The 16,132-nt window shown below is 39.6% G+C and overlaps 1 protein-coding gene across 1 annotated transcript; it reads right to left on the bottom strand.

Annotated features, from left to right (window-relative positions):
- Positions 1 to 594: 594 nt before the first annotated feature.
- On the bottom strand, positions 595 to 14,241 carry LOC130174315 (protein-glutamine gamma-glutamyltransferase 5-like). The gene is made up of 17 exons (XM_056384036.1): positions 14,165 to 14,241; positions 13,359 to 13,550; positions 12,865 to 13,101; positions 12,649 to 12,767; positions 12,432 to 12,560; positions 12,079 to 12,256; positions 10,848 to 10,983; positions 10,489 to 10,592; positions 10,100 to 10,339; positions 9,907 to 9,933; positions 9,374 to 9,427; positions 8,799 to 8,855; positions 8,209 to 8,265; positions 6,549 to 6,764; positions 6,254 to 6,414; positions 4,514 to 4,653; positions 595 to 3,301 (listed from the first exon to the last, which is right to left on the bottom strand). The coding sequence occupies exons 1-17, from the start codon at positions 14,238 to 14,240 to the stop codon at positions 3,151 to 3,153; spliced, it is 2,274 nt and encodes a 757-aa protein (XP_056240011.1). The 5' UTR covers position 14,241; the 3' UTR covers positions 595 to 3,150.
- Between the last annotated feature and the right edge of the window lie 1,891 nt (positions 14,242 to 16,132).

Here is a 16,132-nt window from a genome sequence, read left to right as displayed (position 1 = left end):
TCTCCATCCCGGTGCATCTGCAGGTATGTATATAGTTCTTCTTCTTCTTCTTCTGCTTCTTGTCAAATTGCAACCATATGGAGCATTATCGCCACCTACTGCAGAATTATAGAATCCTTATATTATATTATATTATATTATAAATCCAGTGTCTTTAATGAAAATAAAAATATGGTTCCAAATACTATTCCAAGGATTATTTGTAAAAAACAGTTTGTTGATCCATGCGTTTGATCGGGGTCTGCTACTGTTTGTTAGCTTTCAGGTTACAAATGTAAAGATCCAATCAGATTTCACTTCACAGGGGTTGGAGGGAGACAGAGAGCGTAACCGAGCCTAAGACATAATGACGTAAGGGGGGGGGGGGGCTCCGAACCTGACTCACCTGCAGCAGGTGTGGATCAGCTGACAGAGGGGGACATCTGGGGCCTCACGTACCAAAGCCTTGCGTAGAATTCATACTGAATCTTGGCGTACGCACGAAGCTGGAAAGATGCGTACATACCAAAAAAAAAAAATCCACATGTATGAAACCGTGCTCGCGCAGGATTCCACACATATTTTTGCACAGAATTATTTTTCTTGGACTTTATTCATGTTCTCTTGATTGAAATGTGTCAAAAATATTTACACTAGTATTTTGTTTATTTACATCCATGGTCTGTTTTCAATAGACTGTCACAGGGAATGAAGCACCGCGAGAGGATGAGGCTTTCCAAATCTTTTCCACGTTAGATGGAGTTAGTAAATGAACCACACAAACTATTTTTGTCTTTGTATAAAGTAAATCCTGCAGGTAGTTATGAGGTATAACTTTGTTACAGGCGAAGAATACTAAAAGATACCATGTATGAGCTGATGTAGTTTAGGTTGGGTTGTAGTCACATGCAAACAAGCACATTTTCAGAAACTATAATGTTACCTTTCAAATGAGGTTTCATAAATGCATTTTTGCTCACATTCTTCTGTTATAAGCTTATTACATTTACATATGCAAATGGGGGCAAATTAGGTTTAAAACAGGTGGGTTTTATTAAGTAACGAAAGAGAATTTATTTGTGTTATCTGGGTCTCAATAAAAAGAAAAAGTCAGACACAGACATACAAGTGGATGCTCCACTGCTGCCATCTGATGGTGGTGTTGTGTTACAGCAATGCAGCACAAGGCCAGCCTAAGCTGTAAAGGAGCCATCCACCTATTATCATTGGAATATTCTCATATTGATATAAGAGGAAACACAAGAGAGGTCATGCACCCAGCAGGAAAAGTCTAGTAAAACGCAGGCATAAATTCACAAAACAACACTGGCAACAAAGCACATCCAAGGGTGTTGTCAGGACAGGCTGATGCTCCTGACTTAATATGCAAATCTCTGTGTGATTCTGTGTGAGCCAGTGGATGGCGAGACTCTCCACTTTCAAGACTGACAGGATCAATAGGTCACATGAGGTTACTTAAGAAAATATACTCCTGAAATTATATTCTCATTCTCAGTTATTAGAATTTTATCAGTTGTAAAATAAACAGCGTGTTTTCTTTTTATTTAGATATCAATTGCTATTGAGATATGTTATGGGAAAGGTAGGGTCAACATTTTTTGGAGCTTGAACCTCACTGGGAACTAAAGGTTACAATATCTCAGATTTATGCAGATTAAGCGTCAACTCTCATTAGTGTCAAATCACTAACCAGACAAACAGGAAGTGCGATAGGTTTCACTGGAGGTCGAGTAATTGTGATAAAATTTTATTAATCGGTCAAACTTATATTTATACTTTTGAGTGTCCTAAAGTTTTCCATTTTTTATATCAGTTACAGTGTATATATATATATCTTCATTATTGATGTTAGGATGAGCTCAAATACAAAGAATGTTTTTTTGCCCCAACCTGTTGTCTCACCCAAAGGTGTGGCTACATTCACCCAGATAAGTTGACACACAGTAAGTGGGGTGTGAAAGCTATTAATCTTTAATAATAACATTTTGACAAACTCCTTATAAATGCAAAGTCTGCTCACTTTTTTCCCCAGAGCTTTCAACTCACAGTCTTCATCAGGGGAAGGAGTTTCCTCAGTAATCTTAGAGATGCATTTTATTTTAACGATGAAAATTAAATTGTCAGAAAAAAAAATGCTTTTAGCTTTGTAAAATCTGATATTTGTCCACAGCTGATTGTTTTCTCGTTTTATCTCTTTTACTTTATGCCTCAACATATGTTTGAAAATGTGTAATGGATTGCTTTTGTAACTGTTTTTGTTCACACCCTGTGTATACTATGTTAGTTTGTGATACTGTGACCTGCTCCAGGCGTTTTGACTTGTCATAGCAGGAAAACTAATTTTTATAATTACTCACTTCCAGAATTTCCCATGAAGCCGTGCCAGTAAACCGGCACAATAACTGCTACTAAAACCCTGACACAAACACTTGGTTGTTTGTAGGAGACTCTAGCCGTGTGTTTGGGTGAGACTTTGGTGAGCCTGAATCCGTTTGATTCCTCTGCACCTGACAGAGGGATGATTTTGAAAGGTACTTTTTTAAAATTTAAAGTGAGACATCAGTGTCGAATCGTGTTATTTTTATGTAATTTCAGTAGTGTAGTCTGCTTTATTTTAGTGGGTATACTGTGGAACGCGCAGGGGGAAGTTTTATGACATTTGTTGAGTTGACTGTCAGATTTTTACAAAAACAAATAGCTGAAGTGCAAAGTTCTGTCACAAAACTATGTTGTTACGTATCCTTGAGCCTTTTTAAGTGGTTATACAGAAAGATTTCTACAGCGTATACCTGCATGTCACGTCGACTACACCCCCGGTGTAGTTTGTCTTCAATGACTGATTACTACCCCACCGATGCAAATCTATTAGTTTACCACCAACACGTTCTATAAGTATGGTCTTACGTACGGAAAAATACACAAATACTGTACGTTCATATATAGTAATAAGTAATAAGTTATATGAAATATTCCGTATCAGTGATTATGGGCAGCTTCGGGAACTTTCCATTTTCGTTTGAGATGTATTCACTGAAGGAGGAAGAAAATACAGAGTAAGATAAAATAATTAGTTAAAAGAGAGTTAAAAAAAACACAAGACGTTGTTTCTGGTTGTTCCTCAATGAAGCTTTGGGGAGGACGGACTGCTCCCTATGTGACAGTGACTTTGTGGAAGGTCCTGGAAACGGCGTTGGGGCTGTTGCTGTGTGAGAACTTAACCATCAGCAGTTTAGTTCCAGGTGAGGAGGCCATGATGGACACCTGCTTCTCTATCTTCTCGCCTGGCTTTAGAAGATGCAGGCTGAGAAAGAGAGAAAGAGGGGAGAAACTTTTATCTTTTCAGTTTTCAACTCTCACAAAGACACACACATACACACACTATGTCTCCAGAGCAGCCCTGAAACAGTCCGGAGATTAATGGTTTTGCACAAAAGTAGGTAATAATATTTGACAATGAATAAAAGAGGCAATTGACAAGAGATTTGCTGTCCCACAGCACACAGTGATTGTAATGTAAATGTGTGTGTGTTTGTGTGTGTGTGTGTGTGTGTGTGTGTGTGTGTGTGTGGGTGGCGAGCGCTTAAGTGATGAGTGATTAATAACACCAATTATACAACCAATCCTGTGCCAGCTACAGTGCTCCCAGAACTCACTCTCTGCCCCTTCTCAAGCCAAAGAAGCAAATGCCAGCCCAGCTTTATTGCTCCAGTATTTAGCATGAGGATTTATCACCTCTTAACTTCTCCTGAATCTCTTCTCTTATTAGCTAGCTTATTCCTCTCGAGGGTGAAATTTTTGTGTCTGGGCCAATAAAAAGCCACCATGGCTCCAGGGGACTGCAATAAGAGTGGATTAGGACCAGAACCAGGAAAAGTTGGAGGTTTTCACACTTTCATTGACAAAGTTTGTCCAGGTAAAGCCATAGAAGAGCTGGTGGAAGAGAAGAAGGAGAGGAAGTGGAAGAGGAGGATTAAGTCTTAACCACAAACAAGGAAACAAAATATAAATAAATAAAATTCAGTGTCATTTAGTGCTGAACAGATGACATCGTGTGGCAGATTAGCAGAGGCAAAACACATAAGCTACCTGAGCCTAAGACTGGTCAACAGGGACAAGAAAATGTTTTACATGAAAACTCTTTGTTTTCCTTTTCTTATTACATTCTGAACTACTACATGTGCCACTATGTGTAACTAGGGCACAACCTGCTTTGAATATAAAGAAATTTTGAAGTAGAAATAAGCAGATAAAAAGAGGAGGAGATCGTTGCATGAGTATAAAGGTAAATTTAACCCCAGAGTGTGATGGTGCTTTGTTCTCCCCATCAGATGTTACACAAAAACATTGTCTTTCAGCTGTTGCAAAATCTTACCTGACCGCATTCCCAAACCACATTCCTCAGACACTCAAACTACACATCAATGTTTTCTTCAGCGCTCAAACATAAATGAAAGATATACGTCACTGGAATGTGACCACGGGGCAAACTCACTCAGTGACTGAACAGACTCACCTGGCCTCATGTTTGCCTTTCAACAAGCCAGATCCCTCCACAGTCAGAACAGCTCCACGCAGAGCTTTGGTGAACTTGTTGGTGAAGGACACCTGGACTGTGTGCTCACTCCTCATCTGGATGCTGTCCCCTCCCTCGATCTGCAGAACAGCAGGTTACATGATCAGATAACGGACGATAAAATCATCTACTCACTCGATATTGAGCTCTGGTGCTCAAAACTTTAGTCCACGTTGTGCTGAGTGGCCATTAAATAGGATTAGTCATGTCCTGCTTTGGGTCTTAAGGTCATTTTTTCCTTGTTTCATATTTTTTATTATTTCCTTTTTTTCTGTTACTCACATATCCTCTAGTTTCCTGCCTTTGCGTATTTCCCGCCGCTGTGATCGTCTGCCCCGCCCTTATTAGTTTCACCTGTGTGTCACCGTCTTCCCAATCCTAGTCCATTTAGTCTTTGTGCTCTGCTTCCTCTGCACCAGTTCGTCTTTGTCCTATGCATCGGGCAATTCAGGCTTATTTCCTAGTGTTTGTTTTCCTTATGATTCTTGCACAATTTAGTTTCATGCTCTACTGGCTGTCTGCCCGTGTACAGAACCACTTTCAGCATGTAAAGACTGATCACTGAGCTCTGCCCTTGTTTCTGATTTGTGCTGTTGAGTCCTCATTTGTGTTTTTTTTACGATTGTTTCAGAATTTCATCAAAAATCACATCGGACATCGGCAACTAATCAAAGTAAAAAATGCGTTCATGCTTCCAGCAGATAAAAACATATAGCTGTGGATCACAACAGTATTTTTAGAATGGCGGTTGCTCTGACAGCAAAACATTGTCTTGTGGTGTTCAACAAGGCAGAAGCTTGGGTCCACTTTTATTTCAAATCTTTGAACCACACATAAAAAATTCTGATGTAGTTATGTATACAGACGACTCAGCTGTGTTCTGTGTTTCAACAACATTAGTAAACAGAGAATCAGCATGTTGAGTTGCATACCATTACTAAGTGGGCGAGAATGAACAAATGAACAAACACTGAACTAAAAACTAAATGCATTGTTTTTGGTGGGAACTGAGATGCGCAAATTATTTGCACATGTGGCACATGTGCAGGCTAAATCAGAGGTCAGAAGGCTCCTAATAAAAACCCACATATTTGACATTTTTTAACACTGATATCAATGAAATATGCAGCAAAACTATGATAGACAAGGTTATTGCAAAATACTTATGATTAAGAATGCTAACTGTGTTAGTTACCTCATTCGATCTAAGGGAATGTTTGATATCCTCCGCATATGTTGCAATGGAGTCACTTTAATTTTAAGCTGAAGTAGTGATTGCACTACCAACATATGTGACCATGCAACATGTGACCATTTTTATTTACCATCTATCTCAAGTCTGTATTCAGCAAAGGGAGCAGAATTTGTATTTTTTTTGCTCAAAAGAAAACTTTCAGCACAAAACCAACATACTGACAGTTGAATCTCATTATGATACAATTAGTCAGTGTGATAAGTAATTAGATTTAGGTCACAGGTGGCACAGATGCACAGGGGGGTGGGATGTTTCTCTGATATGTTTTCTGTCTTTGCTCTTCATTAAACTCATAACAGTGACAAGCATGAAGGAGATCAAAGCGAAGAAAATGAAAAATATAAAGAGAAGAAGACAACGCAACATAATTAATTCATAATACTCTGTGAGCTGAAGAGAAGGGAGGAGGCTGGGTGCTGTTGTACCTCTATGTTTATCTCTGGCGAGGTTAGGTTGAACTCCTGTGAATCCAAGACTCTTTCTTCAGTCCCCACGTCCTCTATCACCACTGAGAGATTCACAATGTCGTCACCTGCCACGGCCGACTCATACTCAGAGGGAGGGATGGTGTGCTGGAGTTTCAGGACTGCAGAGAAAGTAAAGGATATGGTAAAATGAAGGTGAGAGGATAGAAAAAAAAAAAAAAAAAAAAAAAAAAAAAAAAAAAAAAGCTAATCAATCAGAAGGTGTTTGTATACGGAGAGTTACAGGCCTCCTTACCGTCATGCGGGTTTAGGTGCACCTCCTTCTGTGTTTTCCAGAAGCTCTCCTGTGCGTGACTGTTGTACTCTTTAATCTGAGCGTTGAGGTATTCCATCAGGACCCTGGGGTTGCTTGTCTGGTTTGTGACCGTCACGCTCACGTGAATGCTCTCACCCATGATTGGCTCCCCATCTAATTTTAGGGACACCTCCAAACTAGATGACGAGTCTGAATCTGGGAGATGTGCACATCGTTTGCATTTGTAATACTTTAAAGACATACTAGTGTTATTGGTGAAACTTTTAGTCCTAGAACACACGGTTTTTGTGTTTGCTCAAATACTGTAGACAAATATATGTGGAAACCCCAGTCACAGGTGCATAAAATTAATAATATATCCACATCTTCAGTAGAATGGGTCCCACTCATCAAATGTCAATGAACAGTTTCTTTAATGGAGCTGTTTGTAAGTTTTTGGGGGCAGGTGGTGGTGATTGTCGCTTGACAATAGCTTCGTCCATCGTTGCATTTACAAGACAAGAGGTTATAAGTGTTCAGGGCAGATTGGAGGCTACACTGAGTCACAATCAGGAAGTGACAAGATGGGCCAGGGTTAGCTGGTTAGCATGCTAACTTCAGAGTTGACATTGGCGTTACTTTCCACGTCTGGAGACAGCTCTTGTGAGTAAAGGAATGAAGTTCGATGCCGAACTTGCGACATTTCTTCTAGACTGGTGAGTAAACAGCTGTTACTGCTAACGTTAGCTGTGCAGCAATAGCAGAACTTACAAATAGCTCCTTTAATGCAACAAATGCACAACCGTAAAGTAGGGGGCCATACCTGTTGCATAAAATGAGAAATAAAAAAGTAATTAAAAAGTGACAGGTTTGTATCTTCAATAGCTGATCAAGGTGATCAATGTTTATTTTTCTGTGACAGAAAAGGTGATCAATGTTTATTTTTCTGTGACAGAACAAAAATCATGGACACTGACATGCAGAATTCATGGAGTGCACCTGTGAGCTTTTTTAACTGTTTTGTATCAAACAGTAATACAAGTTTAACCAAGACAATTAGCAGGTCATGAAACAATAACTATAGCGTTCGGGCCAGTGTCACTGTAAAATATTTCAAATATTGCTTTTCTGAAGCACATTTAACCTCTGACCTCCCGGTGCAGACAACTGCAAGATACAAGCCCATACAGTATACTCAACAAGGGCAACTGTCTGGCTGGCATGTTCATTAATCAAGCTAAAAAGCCTTAAGATGTCAGGGTGAAACAAAACACATTAAACAAAAAGAACATATCAAACGATGCAAATGTTATTACAGATGGGCCATTTGTGCAAATTACCTGCTCCTAATAATCATTGCAAGCTGCATGCATTCAGACTAAAAGGAAAATGTTTCATATACTAGAAAGCTGTCATTTTAAACAGCATGCTTTGGAGGGATGAATAAAATATTTTGAATTTGGATTAGGCTGAAAACTAAATGCACAAGCCACAATGAAAAGCTTTGCCTTTGATAGAAAACAAAATGTTGAATGAATGGATGAGGGAGTCATCACACTAGTATTACTACTTCTAATATTGATATTAGAGCAGTGATACATAAATACACATATATACATATATTTGATTTTTTGACAGTATGAGTAGTATTAAAGCTTACCTCCTTCGTTGGTGGGCATCGGACATGAACGGCTCATCATCATCATCATCATGTTTCCTGTAAAAGAAAGTGAGATTTTGAAATTATGAAAAAGCAAGAGCATCAAAATCTAAACGGCGAAATGCTTGAGAGTTCATCAAGAGGCATAGCTAGACCACATGTTGTAAGACACATAAAATGATGTCGGTCATGCAGTTTCATTGCTCCGTTCTTGTCTCAGAATTATACAGAAACTGGGGTGATGATGGCCGAATGATTAGGAGCGTGTACCACGTGGACTCAAATGCCCTGATCAGCAAGTTCCCGGTTTGACTCCCAGCTTCCCCTACCTCCTCCCTGCATTTCCTGTCTGTCTCTACTGTCTGTCTCTACTGTCTCTATCAAAAACAAGCATAAAAAATTATTCAGAAACTGTGGAGTGTTGCATTTAGTGTGTCTCAGTGATGGACAGAATCTAATCTATATTTGCATTGGAATGTCACCACATTAACTTTTGTTTTTGTCTTCCCAGTGAAGCCAAAGCAGTAATACATATATACACATATACATATATTAGATTTTTTGACAGTATGAGTAGTATTAAAGCTTACCTCCTCCTTCGTTGGTGGGCATCGGACATGAACGGCTCATCATCATCATCATGTTTCCTGTAAAAGAAAGTGAGATTTTGAAATTATGAAAAAGCAAGAGCATCAAAATCTAAACGGCGAAATGCTTGAGAGTTCATCAAGAGGCATAGCTAGACCACATGTTGTAAGACACATAAAATGACCTCGGTCATGCAGTTTCATTGCTCCGTTCTTGTCTCAGAATTATACAGAAACTGGGGTGATGATGGCCGAATGATTAGGAGCGTGTACCACGTGGGCTCAAATGCCCTGATCAGCAAGTTCCCGGTTTGACCCCAGCTTCCCCTACCTCCTCCCTGAATTTCCTGTCTGTCTTTACTGTCTCTATCAAAAACAAGCATAAAAAATTATTCAGAAACTGTGGAGTGTTGCATTTAGTGTGTCTCAGTGATGGACAGAATCTAATCTATATTTGCATTAAATGTCACCACATTAACTTTTGTTTTTGTCTTCCCAGTGAAGCCAAAGCAGTGATACATATATACACATATACATATATTAGATTTTTTGACAGTATGAGTAGTATTAAAGCTTACTTCCTCCATCGTTGGTGGGCATCGGACATGAAGGGTTCATCATCATCATGTTTCCTGTAAAAGAAAGTGAGATTTTGAAATTATGAAAAAGCAAGAGCATCAAAATCTAAACAGCGAAATGCTTGAGAGTTCATCAAGAGGCATAGCTAGACCACATGTTGTAAGACACATAAAATGACGTCGGTCATGCAGTTTCATTACTCCGTTCTTGTCTCAGAACTATACAGAAACTGGGGTGATGATGGCCGAATGATTATGAGCCTGTACCACGTGGGCTCAAATGCCCTGATCAGCAAGTTCCCGGTTTGACCCCAGCTTCCCCTACTTTCTGAGTGTTGCATTTAGTGTGTCTCAGTGATGGACAGAATTTAATCTATATTTGCATCGGAATGTCACCACATTAACTTTTGTTTTTGTCTTCCCAGTTATGCAACGTTTCTCCTTCTGTTATCCTACAACTGCACGTTAAGTTCACTCAGTTTTAAGGTATCATGTGTTTCATGGTCGAAAGGAGGGTGGAGATGCTTTATTACCTTCAGAGTAACTTGATTGGAACTTCCCTGTAAAAAAGAACAGAAAATGTGAAGAAAAACTCTGTCACATGTGTGGAAAACAAAGACAAAACATACCCTACTTCAACTGTCTCTTCATATTGCACTTTCATTAATCGATTATAGAAGACAAACAACATTGATACCGCCTCAAAAACACAGGACCTTCTCTTACCCTTCTTGCTCTTATAAGTATGTGTCAGATTCTCTGGGCTGTCCGAGCCGATGCTCTTGGTGTAGATCAGCTGCCCCACCACCTCCTTGTTCACCTTCCTCGACACCACCGCTCCACTGCGCACAATCAACCGCTCGACGTCGGCGTCAACTGAGGCGCATATGAACGGCGTGTCAAATGCGTTGCCAAGGACGCGGTGCTGGACCGCAGCTACTGAGCAAGGGCCGCAGCGGTATGTCCCTGCAGAGAAACATGTTTAACATTCAACAATCAGTCGCCTTATCCTGTTCTTTCCAATCGATGTTTATGTCCAAATCTTTAACTGTTATTGTAATCCAAATAAATAACATTAACATTAGTTGAGGCCCTGTTGGGGGCAGGGAACCCACCTGCACTCTTCTCCTGGGGGGTCGGGTCCACTACCTGCCAGCCGTCAAACTCTTCACTGAGGTCTGGTCTTCTCATCCAGCACTCCACCCATACATGGAAGTTCCTGCAGGACATACAGTGTACACACGTACACACGTACACACGTACACACGTACACACACACACACACACACACACACACACACACACACACACACACACACACACACACACACACGTTAATATAAAACATTCATTAAGTTCATGTTAAAACAGTCAAAAGAAAAGTCTATTACTATAAACTGTCAGATCAAACTGATAACTAAGCAATTAAAATACCAACTGTTATCTTTAGGGTTTGAAAGCAAGTGACACCAACCAAATGCTGTCCCTTGACATGTTGAGCTTCTCCCCTGTGCTCGAGTAATACTCCTCAATTTTCCCGTTGCTGTTACAGTCATGGGCTGCATTAAAAACTGTCACCACCCTGGAGGGAATGCCCAGCACTCTCATCACTGGAAAAGAAAGAAAACCTCACTTATATTATCAAATTAAGGCCTGAAGTATTAACCCTGCTTAATAAAAATATAAAAGACATCAAATGAAGTATCCAAAAGAACAAAATACAAAAAAAAAACAAACCAAAGAAAACACTTCCCTCCAAGTTCTATTGGTATCTGTTGGTTTACTACTTTTCATTTTCTTATTTTATGTTTATTTATTTGTCATTTTTTGGTAAAATATATGATTTCTTAATATTCACATTTAGTATAAACAAGATCAGCATGTATCCCCTCAGTTGGGAGACTGTATCCTACACTTCCCATAATGCAGTTTGATAGTAACATCTCATTTGCTCCTCTCTGCGTGGTAAGCAGTCTTATTTTTCAAACTCTTCTCCACACACAGGCTTTATGTTAATCTGTGGTTTCCCCGCCCATGCTGAAATAACCGCGATGACGTCGTCATCAGCCGTCGTCATCAGCCGTCGTCATCAGCCGCAAACCACCTTGCCACGACTTGAGCCTTCACCTCCAGTCGGACTCTGCCATTCTCAGCTTCATTCGCTGTGCTCCTTATAATAGAGTCTACAATTAAACTCTATGACTTGAGCTCTAGTGGATGGATGAGCATCATTCTTAGAAAAAAAATACTCCTTCATTTGACCTGCAAAATCTCCCACAGGTGTTCAGTCAGTCTGGGATTTTGTTGCCGTGAAGACCATAGCATATGATGCACCTCATTTTTATACTTCAACCATTCACTTGCCCTGTAGCAGATCACCTGCATTCGTTATGTTTAACTTGCAATTTATGTTGTTAGTTAAGGTCTTATGTTTCGCTTTGCTAATTTGCTCTCTGAAAGGACGAGAGACTAATAACTGGAATAAAACCAATAAATTATATGCAATAAAGTAAATGCAAGTATCACAACAGTATAAAAAAAGCTGTATATTATTAGCTTAGCTTATCAGGAATATTGGAAGCAACTGAGACCTTTGAGGCCATGTAGGGTGACGACTCTGTGATAGAGATACGTTCAGTAAAACTTAAATGTTACCCAGTGATTTTGGCAGAAATAAACTCGTGTGTCCCGGTTATTCAAAGTACCTGTGCAGAGGACAGATGCAAAGACCCAGCATTGTCCATAGCGCACCGGGCTAAAGTTGGATGAGACCCAGCGCTGAAGGATGTCAGCACTGCCGCTCCACTCTGTCGGCCTAACGCCATCTTCGCAGCTGCCCTGCCACTTCCCCTGCAGAATGCCCAGGTCATCCTGACAGTTCACCTTTGACAGGAGGAGACACATTACTGACCTTTCTTTCTGTCTTCACTGTGAAACTGCAGAGAAAACTATTCTTCAATAAACTCTATTCATATTATTGATAATATTTGTCACAAATCTGGCATGAGAGGGAATGCATGTGCATACATATACAGTTTTTGTGAGTGCTGTCACTCACCATAGCACAGACCACCCTGCTAAGGTAGACAGGGTCCCCTCGATGGGTGTAGTCGCCGAATTTGTCATGGAAGTGCTGCGGGCTGACCTGCAGGAGCTTCAGACATGCCTCTAGGACCCCAGGCTCATACTGCACATGTGGAAAACAAATGCAATCTTGCAAATAATGCTGTGATTATACAAGATCCGTTCACGATAGCTACACGATTGTCACATACCTGACCAAATGACCAGGGACGCTGACAGATGTTTAGATTGGTGCCCATGAAGATCACCCCATAATCGCTCTTGATGTACTCTTGTATGCGGTCATTGTCTGACATGTACACCGGATCATCTGAAAAGCAATGGCAGTGACATATGGATGACTTCTATGACCGGTTAATAGGAAAACTGTAGTCATAACAAGAAGGAGTTTGACTTCATGGACCCACGTATCAGCCAAGGGTTGCAGAGCAGCACAAACACTCCCACTGCGTAGCTCCTCCTGTACTGTGCGGTCTCTATGTGGAGCAGGAGGTCGTATACACCCACCGGGGACAAAACAGGGGAGCATAAGTGGATGGTGACCGACTCAGAATGCATGTTGCCTGGGTTGATTTTGGCGGTCCAATCCCGGGTGGAAAGCTGTTCATCAGAAAAATGGACTGGGGCCTTCCAAGCTATATTGTCTGTGCGGTGAAAGAGAATTGAATGAGCAGGACTATGTAACTTTGAATGAACAGACCATTTTGGCATCTGGAATTGACTCAGTAATATCAATAATACAGTGATGCATATTAATAACAGTAAAATAATAATAATAATAATAATAATAGTATTGTTAAGCAAAGAAACACAAGTTTTAGTTCAGTTTTATCTGTGTTTCTGGTTGGAGAGTGACGTCTCAAACGATTTAACTTAAAATGTGAGCAGATGGATTCGATACCTAGCCGAACCTCCAGCACCAGGCTCTCGGTGTAAGGATGCCACTGGTTGTCAAACATCAGGGTGAATTTGAACGGTTTCCCACGTCGCACCACCAGGTGCTTTTCGCTGAGCCCCTGCGTCTCATGGTAAAGGTGGTTATCATGAGCCTCAAGGTTGACTAACTTTAGTTGGCAAAGGTCGTAGCCAATGCCTGGAAGAACAGATGATGTATTATGAAATCCACACTGATCTCGAGACTGTAGGAAAAACATTATAGAGGCATGGAGCCGTGGAGTTAAAGTAAAAGATGTGCATGGGGGAAGAAGGGGAGAGAGGAGTTCTGGAGCACAGTGTTAATAGAACATACAAAACAATACATTTAGTTCAGGAAAATAATGAAATAAGTAAGTGTTGTCAGCTCTGAGTTTTTTCTGCCTCTCTGTCACATAACTTTAAAATACCATCTTCACATTCTGCTTTACAACTATGTTGTTTACATTCCCAGCTTTAAAGCCTGTCTTTGTGCATTCTTTATCTTTACTTACTAAAATACATGAGTAATAACAGTAAAACAAAAACACACAGAGATTTTTCAATGGAATATTCTGTCTATCTACTTAAAGGTTCATCAAAGTTTGCTAGAAAGTTTCTTGTCAGGCCAGAAATGAGATAGCCGAATATTAAATGAAAAGTTTATGTTAAATTACATCAAAACTCTCAAACAAATGTCAATGTAACTTTAAAGTAACTCAGAAACATACACGCGTCCTTCTCTGGAGAAAAGAAAAAGCTTGAGGTTAAGCACGATTTCCAGAACGAACTCACCACAGTTCTGTGTTTGCTGCATGCAGTCCATGGTGTGACAGCAGGAGCTGCAAGTGACAGAGGGAATAAAAAGCATGCTCCGCCCTCCCACTGATTAGCATCTCACTCTTTCCCCAAGTCACTGTGATTTGATTCACCAGGAAGTGACTGGACAGGTGAAAGTCCTGTTCACTGTTATCAATCAATCCAGTGCATCAGTCCTGTAAAAACACTTACAGCTGCTTGTTTTGTTAGATTACATTATTTATTAATGTGTAAAGAATACAACATCAGAAACTTTTTAATATAATGTAGTGCAAAAAAAAGGGAAAAAAAAGGATTTATTTATACAAACAAAGTGCCAGAATAAACCTGAGGTATGTGGGAGCCCATTTAGGGGTTTAGGGGGTTTGTTTTCCTGTTAGTAATAAAGTTTTACATTCAAACTTGTACAATTAGTGGTTGTTTGCAAAATTATATAATCATGATGATTTTAATCTTTCAACTTGTCATATTACTGTAAATAAGACTACTGACTGGTATATGCCCTGCTTCCCCAACACCTGACGCGGACCTTGTTGACCCGGGCGATGTCCGAGGTCTGTTTGCATATATGTACAAATATTACATTTAAATCTATATTAATTATTTATTTTATTCATTAAAAAAAAGGGCATTTCTGCATGTACTGTCTATCCATGGGATCTGTCTTTTCTGGAACTGATTCAAGTTCAAATTTGCATAGAACCAGCATGTAATATGAAACAAGGACACACCCATCATTGAGTAATTGAAGAACACCGTAAACTCACCTCTGCAGATTCTTCTGAAAACTGTCACACACTGAGATCATTATTAATTACGACATATACCGTTGAGTGTGTGTCAATTATAATTATCGTTTATATACAGCAGTCAAACAGCCACGCACACCTTTCTCTAGAAAAGTGTTGGTTCATTGGAAGAGTGACAACTAAGATCGACTCACACACAGACACAACCCCCCACGCTGCGTTATCTGTCCTCGTTGACACTGACGATCACAATGACATTCTTGTGCCACCTTCCACACGCAGTCGTCTACAGCTGCGAGACAAACCCCATTAACAATCAATTTAACGATTATTAAAACAAACACACACATATATATATATATATATATATATGTGTGTGTGTATATATATATATGTATATGTATGTGTATATATATATATATATATATATATATATATGTGTGTGTGTATATATATATATGTATGTGTATATATATATATATATATATATATATATATATATATGTATGTGTTTTAATAATCGTATATATAAAACATGCAACACTGGTGGTCTCACAAATTAAAATGAAAGCTACTTTTTTTTTTAGCTGGTTAAAAAAGCTTTTTAAACCAATTCTGCCACAGAATTAATCATGAGAAGCATGTAGGTAAATATGACTGGGATTTCTCACTTCAGGGGGAGCAATCTGAAAAAAAAAGAGAAAATGATGTAAAACAAGAAGAGAGACACAAAATGACCACAAATAGACAGTCTGTGGGTCTTGTTCCTACATCAGAGGGGCTTTTACATGTCTGCACCCAGCCGCTGTTCATAACCCGTCCATTTCAGAGCTGCAAACAGCAGGGATTTAAGTTTTATTTATTACACGTAATTAACAAAACAAGACCACAAACACGGAGATCATTATAATTTATGATGACATGTAGAGTTGGACACGAATTGTCATTATAATTATGACCTTTATCTTATTACCAACGAAGCTGAGGGTCACACACCCAGTTCACACCCTTCTCTGAAGAAGTGAAGGTGCCTGAGGGAACGACAACTTGGATCGACCCACATTACTTCACTTTCAACGCATCAATCTACATTAAAAATAAAAAGAAAGAAAGTTGTGGGCCTCATCATTTAATCTTTTGGTTTTCGTGTGGATTCATAAAACAAGATGAGACATATTCATTAGAGACGCTTGTG

The sequence above is a fragment of the Seriola aureovittata genome, chromosome 9, assembly GCF_021018895.1.
Source record: "Seriola aureovittata isolate HTS-2021-v1 ecotype China chromosome 9, ASM2101889v1, whole genome shotgun sequence".
NCBI lineage: Eukaryota > Metazoa > Chordata > Actinopteri > Carangiformes > Carangidae > Seriola > Seriola aureovittata.
Note: the sequence above shows the minus strand (reverse complement) of the source record. Positions and strands in the feature narration are given on the sequence as shown.